At 40.2% G+C, this 12,083-nt stretch overlaps 1 protein-coding gene across 1 annotated transcript; it reads left to right on the forward strand.

The window, feature by feature from the left end:
- Positions 1-9,966: 9,966 nt before the first annotated feature.
- T265_09662 (hypothetical protein) lies at positions 9,967-11,475 on the forward strand (the record flags this gene model as incomplete). Its single annotated transcript, XM_009175812.1, has 1 exon — positions 9,967-11,475. One exon carries the CDS (start codon positions 9,967-9,969, stop codon positions 11,473-11,475), a length of 1,509 nt encoding a protein of 502 aa, XP_009174076.1.
- Positions 11,476-12,083: the final 608 nt, after the last annotated feature.

The raw sequence follows: 12,083 nt of genomic DNA on the forward strand, positions 1-12,083 counted from the left end.
TTACGTAACGTATCTTCCATTTGAACACCCATTCAGCTGGTATCAGAACGTTGTCCTGAAATTGGATTCCTTTAAAGGAGTTGGGTAGCTTTAAACTAAACACCCATTCAGCTGGTATCAGAACGTTGTCCTGAAATTGGATTCCTTTAAAGGAGTTGGGTATAGTCGCTTTAAACTAGGGAAAAATTCTTCTTCCTGTCGTTGTCCTAAACCGCAGTAAAGTCCTTGGACTTCAACGAGAATCATCATCATCAAAGACAGCAATATCCGTGTTGCCACTGATGCTTCACTGCCGCACGAGAATATGTCCCGTTATATGCAGTGTTGGGAAAAGAAGGATGAATTTCCCGAACCATTGTCATCTTCTGAATCCGACTTGAAAACAATGAAGTAAGAAAGCAGGTAACTGTAATAAAATTCCATCGGATGGGTTGGTTTTAGAGCTTATTAATACCATGAGTTTGCGAAGGAAAATTCTTAAGTTTAGCGCCTACCAGTCAGATCTCAGCTACCTGGCATGATCGGAACGCTGGTCAAAGCCATGTCAACAAAACAGGGTTCTTGCTTTATCAAAATTGTATTTGCAACGTATGTAACCTCTACTTTACTGGACTGGTTGGTGCTGCATTAAAGCTAAGGGTTGTATCATTGAGGTTATGTTGGCGGCCCAGCTTACGAGAGCTATTCAGAACACAGATTGTCTAAATAAAAAATAGGGATCACGTTTATTCAAGAGTTTGATATACAGGCAAAATTAGCACAACAAGGTTGCAGAATGGATTCATTTTGTATGCTGATATTTTTAGGGGAATGAATACAAGAATGTATTACACACAATGCAGTTTGAAGTTCTTACGTATAGGATATCCGGGACACTGATTAGAACGCATGAAAATCTGTGGTGCAGCCTGCGCTGCTCAAACGCAATCTTGTTTTGCGCAAAAATTAAAGGGAGATGCTTAATTACACTGAGTGGCTTATCAATAGAGGTTGGTGGTAACAGCGGTGACAAACCCATTAAGTATTCATATCACTGAGAAGCATAATGATGATGGTAATTGGTGTTTTTATCGTTAACTGATATTTAATTTCCGGTCTGCAGTGCGCAACTACGTCTTTGGCACGTTGTGTTGCGAAACTGGTTTCATAAACTCCAGGAAATGACAACCTTGAAAGCGAGTCCTAATGTCAAACTTTCGCTCGTTCGCATCACGGGAATTTGTGTGAGCACAGTGATGCACCTAGTAACGCAGAGCCATACTCCATTGAAGAGCAGTTTCATGATTCCCTCAATTCAAATTCATATTATAACAGGATGACTAGCATTTCCTGATGAGTTTGTCCTGGTGATTTTAGATCAAATAGAGAGAAAATTTTTTTTTTAATTTTTGGTAGAGCCCAGTATTAGTGCACCTCGCTGACCGACAAGTTTCAAGAGTTTGTGGTTCTACCTGACGAGTACTCAAGTAGATGAATCGATTATCAGACCAATGTCGGGTTCTTTGTGGCTGTTCGAGGCTATGAACAGACAAATGACATTGTCAAAGTGTTCATGCGCTCGCCTGTTTGAGCCCGATAATTCGAGTACATATTGCGCATGCTAGTGGTGTTTCGGAACCGTTCTTTCAATGTATGTCATACACCCTGAGTCAAAATTCTATCACAACCAAAGGTATGCACAATCATCGAGCTCAACTATGAGCGAATCCTTTGTGGCTTCCCTCTAGTGTGAACTAGCCGGAGTAATTGCACCAGGGCAGGAGGGAATCTGTTCATTTGAGGGTGACATGGATGCAAATTCCATAAGCCCTGCAACCATCTACAATAAAATATGTGAGAACTGCAAACGACAGCTCACCCATAGACAGAGAATGGTCATGGATATATTATTACAGACTTCAAGCAATCATGTATTCAAGTTATATATATACAGAGGGAGAGGGAGAGGCAAAAGGGGCAAAAGTCAAAGAATTTTAAATAATACGAACGCAGCTAGTCATCGGTTTAGTTAGAAAATTTAGGTAAAGACGCGGTGGATTCACAGTTGAAGCTACCGGAGTATGTGACCTCCGGGAATGTTGATTATCATGGAATAAATGATAAACAGTACAATACGAACTTGGTTGGGTCAAAGGGCGTTAAATGGTACACTATCATGTACATTTTGATTGGTGTGAGTTATGTTTGTTGCTAATATGTTAATCACGCTGTGATTATCTACACCTAAACCAGGAAGTAAGTTGTCATCCTACCAGCAGATTGTGGTGCTCGAGTTCATGATAAGTGAAGCCCGACCGATGACGTCATATGAGTGGCAGCTGATCCAGTACATCACCCTCGTGTGACTGTCGAGATTTGGCTGCGGGTTACGCATAGTAGCTAAGCTGACGGTGATTCTTAGGTGCGCTACGTTAAACGCTCCGGAAAACGCGGACTACTAGAGAGTCAAGACGTTTTGTCAAAAAATTACGACTGCCGGTAAGAAACGGCAGAAAATGTACATAAAACTATTATTTCTCACTTTCTGAACACAGCTGTGGATAACTTTTAGCTGTTCCGCTTAACACTTCTAATGAATCCCTATTTAGCGAAACTTCGGTAGTGCTGGAATTCATGGAGTTACGCTGCGATCGTCAAACTGTTAGCATCATACATCCAAGCGAGTGAACTGGCAAGTAAACACATTGTTGATGGAAGTTTAGGACCGGTAACACCTCACAGGCACATCCTTGTAACCGGCTTCATTTATGTGATGGCTAAGACAATAAGACGGTGCATACAGATGTTTTTCCGGATGTCAGATGCGCAACTTAAAGTATGGCAACATCGTTTTCTCTGTGAGGTTCAGTAACATCTTGACGTGCACACGCCATTCTTGTCAATCAAAGTCGGCAATGCGGCAAGTGTTTTCGGTCAATGTTATGGATGGTAAAGTAACCCAGTGCTGAACACAAACATTTTGGGCGCAGCACCAAAATGCCCCTTAGTTTTTCACAGCAACAAAGCGTGCATGCCATTTATTTCTATTCTACAACGTATTAAGTTGTTTTTGAGAAAACCACCATTAAAAATAGGAAAAAAATGAGATAATTCTATGTTGTGCGAGGCTCACATAATCCGAATACTAGGGTATATTTTATTTCGAGCCGTGATTACTCTCCTCCCAAAAGACAAAAACACAAATGATGGTACTGTTGCAAAGGGAGAAATTCGATGAAGACAAATTGTAAACTGGCTTGAGGATGGAAACCTAGCTTCAAGAAATGGATTTTTTAGATTTGTTCACTGTGCCACTCGTGATGAGAGCTGGAATTAGCGGAGTAATTTTTCAGTAAGGCAACATTTAAGTTGGAATGTAGGGTGGCAACCTTGAGAGTGATGTTGCACTGAATAAAGCTACCAAGAACCACCCTCAAGCAGCAGCATAGCTATTTAATTCATACATGTATATTTCACTCAAGTCCATTGTAGAGACAAAGTTGAGTGTATATAGCCGACGGCACTCTTCATTCTTGGGATTCGCGCGCTTGTGTGTTGGGCAGGTCGCATTATTCACTCAGAAAACAGGAAAGAACCGTCTATCAACAATACATTTTTGAGCTCATATGCGTTATAACCCAGAACAGTATGTGCAACAGCCACCAAAATAACGCTGCTGCTTGTTACAAATCCTAGTGCTGATGCCTAGTGCGCGTCCTACAAATCGTCAGCTTTCTTTGGTTTGCACGACTTTGCCGGTATTTTATGTAAATCCTATGAAAATCGAGAAGCATGCATGTCCCAAATTTATCGCTTATCACATAGTCTGCCAATCACTTCTTGATGTGAGCAATTTAGCAACATCCAATCAATGGTATAGATGTATTTACTGTGGTCTTTAAACACGGCTGCCCACTGTGTCAAGGTCTGGAATTAAAACGAATTTACACCTGTCAAGCATTGTTTAACGGATTATCGGATAACACTGACCAGCAGAATGTACAACGAAAGAAACCCATTAATGCGTAAACGTTCCAGTTCCTTAACGTGAGCTCATGAAATGATGTTGCTGATGACTTTCCAAGTTAACGTGCGTAAGCACGAAGTGGATTCTATGTGAGAAGTAATATGCCTGTTTCAAGTAGGAGTCGGAATCCATGAGATAGTTGTAAATCTGAGACGAACGAGGCAGTTGGATGCAGAGGTGCCTCATTGGTGTTTAAATTAGTCTTATCCCAACGTTTCTTCCTTGGTCCGTTATGTGCAGCCGTTCTATGGTTTCACGCTGTATGTGACTGACCTCTAGGCTCCCTAAATTATGCCGCGTTTGTGCACTGAGCAGTATGGTTTGGCGTGTAACCATGCACTAAGACAGTATCAGGCTTACATTCAGAACTATTCGCCATCAGTATGGCACCGGATATTTCGAACAGTTACTCGTCCGTTTGGTGTTCCCTCCGTTTATTCAGACTGGATCCTGAGCTCGAGGAAAAATCCGGTGTGCTGATATCTGGCTGATGGAATGAGGTATAACGTAAAATACCTTAGCCTTCGTATCCAGACTCCTGCATATAACCTGCACGTCAAATTTGCATCGAACTACACCGTGTGGTCATTGGTTCCCGGAAACGTTCTGGAAGCAACAGCTGCAGTCGCTGCCATTGTGGTTTTAAACACGATGCAAAACATTCCGCAATTTTGTGCTTTTCAATTTCAACGAGTTTGGAGAGTTTCGCGCTGGCATTTCGCTGCAAGCTACAAAGTACCACCAGTTCAAATTTTCCAGGCATTTTGTGTTTGAGTTCTACTTAGTAGCTTGCACAGCAAGGGCACAGGTTTTCCCCTCTACAAAAATATTCATCTTTATAGTAACCTATTCCACCTATTTTAAAGCACTTGTAAATGAGATGAAAGTGGCAAAAATTTCTGTTAGAAATCTTGTGTCTACAAAGGGACGAAATAAATATACTTTATTAATACTTTGCAGCGACCAGTTCCACACTTGGCCAGTTATTTCAGAAGGTTTTTTGAATACACATTGGACAGAACTATGAGACATACCCCATCGATACCGTCATTAAACTTTGCAATTTTCGAAAAAAGATCAAATAAATTATGCCAACGTTGAACCGTGAGATCATCAACCAATTCATTCTGAAATTTTTTTCAAATATAAACGGAGGTACGTGAACGTTTAATTCAAACCACTTTGTGAGTCTACAATGGATAAACCAAAACAACCCCAGAATAGTAGTTAAAATTATTGAGCGATTTCAATAAATGGTGAATTACCGACTTTGGTTACACAGAGAATCTGATAATGTCTTTGCCACGTATTTCATGGGTGCAATGATTCTGTATCAGCCGATTTACAGCACATCAGTCATTTCGATAAAACAGAAAGAAATTGCGGCCTGACTAGGAGGAAACATTTTTTCATTGGGCGAAAATGCGTTCACAATCAAATTGTCAGTCTAAGGCTTGACTAAAAGCAGCCACAAACTCAGCCGCAAACTGGATGATTTTTTTTGCTCTAAGTTACCTCACCAAACACTTACCATAGCATTGCACTTGATGTAGAAGTTTTACTGACAGTTTAGGGGGGATCACGGATTGTTTTCAAGTAGCAGCTTGCCGTGCTTATTTGTACTTGATGAAGAACAGTACTTGACGTCAAAGCCTATAATCTGCATGTTTCATCATCCTGTGTAGGATTCCGAAGATGTTCTAGGGGCAAACTCACAAACAATCAACCAAATGTGGTTGCAAAGTAGGCAGGTTTTAGTGGTTCTAACTACCTGGATAAAATTACATTTAACTGAATTATGATGACCCACGTGCCATGAATTATTGTTGAATGTTACTCAGGTGTCCATATGTACATGTGAAATTTTTAGGTTTATAATATACCAACAAAACTTAATGAATTCTCTACAGTTTGTGGTTTCTGATGGTATGGAATGATTTGTTGAGCGTACCGAAACATTAGTGGCGGCAAAACCACAAAAATGTAAGAACGTTTCCAACAACACGAAATCTAGGTGCATAAAATACATGTGCACTACATAATGTTAACAAATTTGGAAAAGCTTACAAAATTCGTTGAGGTCTATCATAATTTGGACACCTCGGAACAGAAAGTGTTCAAGATAATTCTGTCCCACGAATAAAAATATGTTAAAACAAACACTTGAGAATTTGGTAAAACCGAGATACTACCGAATTTTTAGGCAAAATAATTTGCTAGGTTTTGTTTTTGAGCGGGTCACCTTTACATCCAGTCAGTGACACTGAAAGTAAATCAGATCAGGTGCAGTAAGGTTTGTAAGTGTAAGTCAAACAATGGTTACTGCCGAAAAATTATTATTTGTCAAGTAATAGGGGATGCATACAGCAAAGACTTACATGTACCAGTCTATTATTTGCAGAAAATGGATACAACGTGCAGGATTACTTGTCGTTGTTTTTTACGTGAAAGTATGGAGTATCATTTTTGTATTGGTAGCCGCAAGTATTTCCTAGCCTGCGAGCGTAGCTTGGGTGTTTGAAAGTTTTACTTGGGGCGAATCGTTTTGCTTTTTCCAGATTCTGTGAACTTCCTAGACGGTTTTTTATTGCTAATCGCATATATAAATAGATCCAAATATTACCTATTCCCATCTCTAGTGTCCTTTAAACCGCTTTTAGCTGCAACGCAAAATTGGCGCCGAGCTGCTAGTCCATTCGAAAGCGGCACGGGACCAAGATAATACCAAATTTCAAAGCCTAGACAATAAGAGTACAAATCCCAAGGTTAAGGTCAAGCCATGAAACGTTCGTTATCTTCAAGCCAAAACAATTCAGTCATCTTTGGCCTCTCTAGAACCGATTTGGCGCAGTTGAAGAAACCTAGAAAAACTGTTCTTTAACACTTTAAATTGTAGTGCAGACATACTGAATACACCTAGGTGCGCACCTAATCACACTCAGAGCTTGTGCGTTTCCGCATCTAAAAGGGATATCATACACAATTGGCATCGTAGCTGACCGATAATTCGTAATCACTCATGTAGTATTTATCAGGGGTTGAACTCACCTAATTGATTGGGTACTTCATTTTTTGTTAGTAAGGTTCAAATGTGACACTCGGGTTAATCTTCCTTGGTAAAATTAAGATTTGTTTGAAAATACGAAATAACGATTCACGAAGACTTTTATTAATGTCGCATGTGTTTTCTTCAATTTTTCGTTGCTTTCAGATTCACGTTGACTCTGTCCACATTTAGGAGTATAATTGAGGAAGGCGGACAAAATTCCGTAGTTCTTTTTAAGGCAGCTGAAACAAATAAAAAAACATTTGGTTAAGTTTTAAATGGTGCCAGTAATTCATTTTTAATGATTTAATAGGCGCAAAAAAAATTTGAACTGACGGAAGTGACTCCGTAAAAATAGCTGTATGAAACCAACCTCGGATTGCAACCGGTTGTTTGACGAATATTGATATACCTGTTGTCCTGAATACCCTTGGGTTCTAAAATCTTGCCAAAAACAAACGATCTGTTCGCGCTTCTTGCGCAAAATGATATTCGACCTGTACTGCTCCAAGTATTTTTAAGTGGTTCGGATCTGTTCAGTGACGAATGGGTTACTGATCGATTTGGTTTATTTGCTGGGGGGTTTGTTTTGTGTTATGAGCTTCAACTTCTTGAACTAGTTTTTTTCCTCAAAACAACCATATATTTAACAGGTAAGAATTTGGGTGTTTGATAAGTAGTTGGTGTTTAATGTAGCCATTTTATTAAAAATTGATGATAAAATACCGGGGAAATATGAATTCACTTTCAGATAATCTTTATGCCACATTAAAATTATTTTTTAATACACGTTTGTTTCCCAATGAACTTGCCAACGATCCTGTGATCTATTCATATTTGGTTCCTTACCGAATTGTTTTGCACTATCAGATATTGCTTTTTTTCTGGAGTATCTCAGATCATCTGTCAAACAAAGATAATGTGTCTGAAAAAGTTTCTAGCCGTTTATACGAGAGCTATTCATTTGCTCTGCTAAAGACCTTAGCCCTCCGGTTAATTAGTGGACAATCTAAAACTGTGTAAAAGTCAGAAACGGGCAACGTGGATGAATGAAGTGATGTGATTTGGCTAGGTGAAACCAATGTGAAATTCAGGGTTTTACCAAAGTGCCATTCTTGACACTGTGAGTGCAAATAACTATTCGGTCTCTCTATACTTTAACAGCTTATAATGTTTTTTCCGCATATTTGGGCACTTATCGCGCCAAAATTCCGGCAATTTTTGCGGTTCTTTTCAGAGACCCTGTCTGCTAGTCATGCAAATTAGTCAAACCGATCCGAAATTTTGCTCCCTAATTTCTTTCACAAATAGCTTCTGACCACTTTAAACAGTAAGTGTTTTGGGTTCTTCGTCTACAATTTCCATAAAACGAAGGCAGAATCTTTTTGTCTAGACGATTTTGAGAAAACATCAAAAGCCTTAAACGGTGATTGTTCGGCTAATCAAACACCAAACGCTTTCCACCCTTATCGGTTTCGCTGAGAACTACTGATGCAATAAGGTCACGCAGCATCTCATTCCAGCAGCGAGTATATCACCAATGGCACGTTTATATTATTTGTTGAGAGCCTTATTAATCCGTTGTTTGGTTAGTTAACAAATAATATTAAATATTTCGTACAATTTTTTGATCGTCAATCATCATCATCATCGACAACATGGTATCAGTATTCAATACCGATGCTTCACTGCCGTACAGCTATGAATGTGCAGTTCCTGGTTGTACGTAGTCTGGGACACTGCCAGGGCGCTCACACTTAGATAGGAGAACGATTAGGGTCCTCAACCCGAGCCTTTGGCTCAAAAGTCCAGTCTCTTCGTGACGGTTTGATTGGCAATGGCAGTAATGGATTTCCACTGCAGTGATCAATCAGTCGACCCCAAGCTGATACTCATCTAAAACGCTCGCCGATTCTAACACTTCGAAAGAGAGGTCCATGCAAGCAAATGATTCTGTGAATGATGGGGTCCTTCCCAAATAAAAGTCGATGGTATTTGAGATTCCACATTCCTGTTATGCAGTAGCATTTGCTCTTAAGAAATATTCAAAAAAAGTAAACATGCAGGAATGGTGGTGAATGGTGGTGAAAGCATCGGTGCGTCACACCATAAAACAGGCACATTTATTAATCTCTGAAACCAACAATCAAGAGCTAGTTAATCCCTTCTCTGAAAGATTCATTATTCATAAGAGAGCATTAAGGTACGGTTTTATCGCTTCATTAAGAAAAAACAAAATTTTAATCAATGGGATCATTTGGATCACTTTTGAATGCACGCAACCCTGCTTCCGGTCGAAGGAATCGTGTTATTGACAGAATCAATCCATGCATAAAGAAAACGGCGATGTAAACAATGTTTCTTTTGGACATTTTGAAGGCTAAGAAATGTTCACGCACCAAAAAATACGACAAATAGGTATTAGCTTTTGATGTGTAAAGGTACCTTCACTTGTTTTATGCCTCGCCAAACATTGCAAATGTTTACTAAATTTGCGATTTGCAAAGTATACACTCACATGTCACGGTGTTTTTCAAATTCAGCTTTTAAAAAAAACAATTGTGCTTCAACTACTGACACTTTCGCAAAAGTGCTCTAATAACGTGAGCATATTTTGATTCTCAACTGCACACCGAATCACTCTTTGTCGAAGGAATCAAATGTACCAATAGGTACAAATTTCAGCCGAATTTCACTACAATCAATTATGCGTAGATTTCCACACGAACCATTCAGTTATTGGCCGCGATATTAGGAGCTAAATTTTTATTGGGTAGTTACCCTGACCAATTATATTTTACGGAGAGGTAAGTTTTATCCATGCGTCTGGTCTCGTTCAGGCGGTTATCTGAGGTGGTTGTGCGCGTTTCGTTCACATTGACCATGAAAATACGTTGCAGTCAAATGTGAAGCGATGAACCCACTTTTGGAATTAGGTCTCACGCATAAAATTGTTGTGGCTGTGTTGAGTGTCTTAACCAGTGTAACAATCGGCGGAAATCTATTGGTTATGATAGCGATTCTCCTTGAGCCGCGCCTGCGACAAAGTGTGACAAATTGTTTTATTTTCTCCCTAGCCGCCGCAGACCTACTTTTGGGTACGGTGGTTATGCCCTTCTCAATCGTGGAATATTGGCGGCAGCGTTATGTGGACGAATACACTCAAAATATGAACCATGATTCAACTTTCGAACTGTGGCCTTATGGCCAAGGATGGTGTGACACATGGCATGCTTTCGATGTGTTGAGCTGCACCGCATCTATACTCAATCTATGTGTTATTTCTGTAGAGCGATATATTGCAGTCTCCGATCCTGTTAGCTACCAGACAAGGGTGACCCATTCACGATCAATCATCATGATCGCCAGTGCATGGATCTGTTCTGCACTTATCTCGTTCCCAGCCATTGTCTGGTGGAGAGCTTCGCTTAGTGACAAAATGAAGGCAACGAACAGTCCCCTCAATTCTACAGCCGTGGAACTGGAATGCTTGCCCAAGGTATCAACAACAGACTGTGTATTTCCCGACAACCAGCTTTATCTGTTCCTATCTTCGTGTGTCTCTTTTCACATTCCCCTCGTCGTGATGATTGTGGTTTACTGGCGCATCTACAGATCGGCTACAAAAGTACTCAAATCACTGGAACGTGGGGTAAAAATACTCAATAATGGTGATTTGATTATCCGCGTTCATCGAGGTGGAAGTTGTAAACCCGTTAAGAAACCCACAACTAGCATGTGGTTATCGAACGCTGCAGCCAAAACGTCCAGCGGAGAAGTTGCTGAACCACGTCCGGTGGGGTCAAACTCTTATTCCGACGTTTGTTCGTCGGACAGAGCGGCTTGTGAGGAAATCGCTTTGGCTTCACCACAGGTCCGCACTGATTCTTGTGAAAGGCCAATATCTGTTATGAAGCACGTCAGGTTTGTCAAACTAAAGAACAGTAGCCACAAATTGGAGAAACGTTCGGGCTGTCGGTGTGACTGTCAAACGTGCTGTGGTTGTGCGTCCTTTGTGTTTCGATGCCGCGGTAGTCTCAATCCTGAAGACTGCAGTGACGATGAAATCTTGCACAGTGATAGGAGACCCAGGTTGTTTAGCTTCAAAAAACGTATCAATCGTTTTCTGCAGGAGAAGCGTGCAGCCAAGACTTTGGGTATTATTATGGGTGTGTTCATCGTTTGCTGGCTGCCGTTTTTTGTGTATAATACACTTAAAAGCATCCAACCATCTTGGACTCAGTCACATGAATCTATTTTGTTCCCACTTCTCACGTGGCTTGGTTACGTAAACTCCAGTATTAACCCATTTATCTATGCCTATTCCCTTCGTGATATTCGACGAGGATTCAATCATTTATTTTGCATATTTCGACGGAAAACCTGGAATCATGCAACACATTCATCTGAATCTAAAAAATAGATCGCTATTTTACCATATTTGTATGCGTATCAACGTACAGTGCCCCGTTGAGATTCAAAGACAGGTGTACCAAGTCTTTCAGTTTTAATCACAACACATATAAATGTAAGAATCTCCGTGTGGCGGAAAATTTTGGAGCAATTACTTTTATCCACAACAAACCAGATGCGAGAACACACCGTGGGTAACTGTTTGAGATATGTTGAATTTAATGGTGTCTACAAATTTTGAAAAGATATGCAGTCCACAGTTATTGATATTTCTATAATATAACTAGTGTTAAGCAACCTAGAACGCATTTGTTTATCCCGCATTTTTCACAGTATTCTTCTACACCTTAGAAGTGCTTTACAAAAAAGCAATGCTTCCGGCTAAACCGGGGGGACGTCAAAAATTGCGGCTGATCGTTTGTCGTTGAAGTCCTTCGACTAAATAACTAATGAGTCATTTGGACCTGTTTATGCAATTTCTGTCATGTCTTGCTGCCTTTCGCACGTCTATTACAGATAGGGTTTAAAATGACCACCTTGCAATTGTGTTGGTCTATTTGCGCTCCTCAAATCGACCAAAGTAACATAAATTCCCGGTACTGAAACTTAAGCCCATAC

This window comes from Opisthorchis viverrini (genome assembly GCF_000715545.1).
Source record: "Opisthorchis viverrini unplaced genomic scaffold opera_v5_295, whole genome shotgun sequence".
Taxonomy (NCBI): domain Eukaryota; kingdom Metazoa; phylum Platyhelminthes; class Trematoda; order Opisthorchiida; family Opisthorchiidae; genus Opisthorchis; species Opisthorchis viverrini.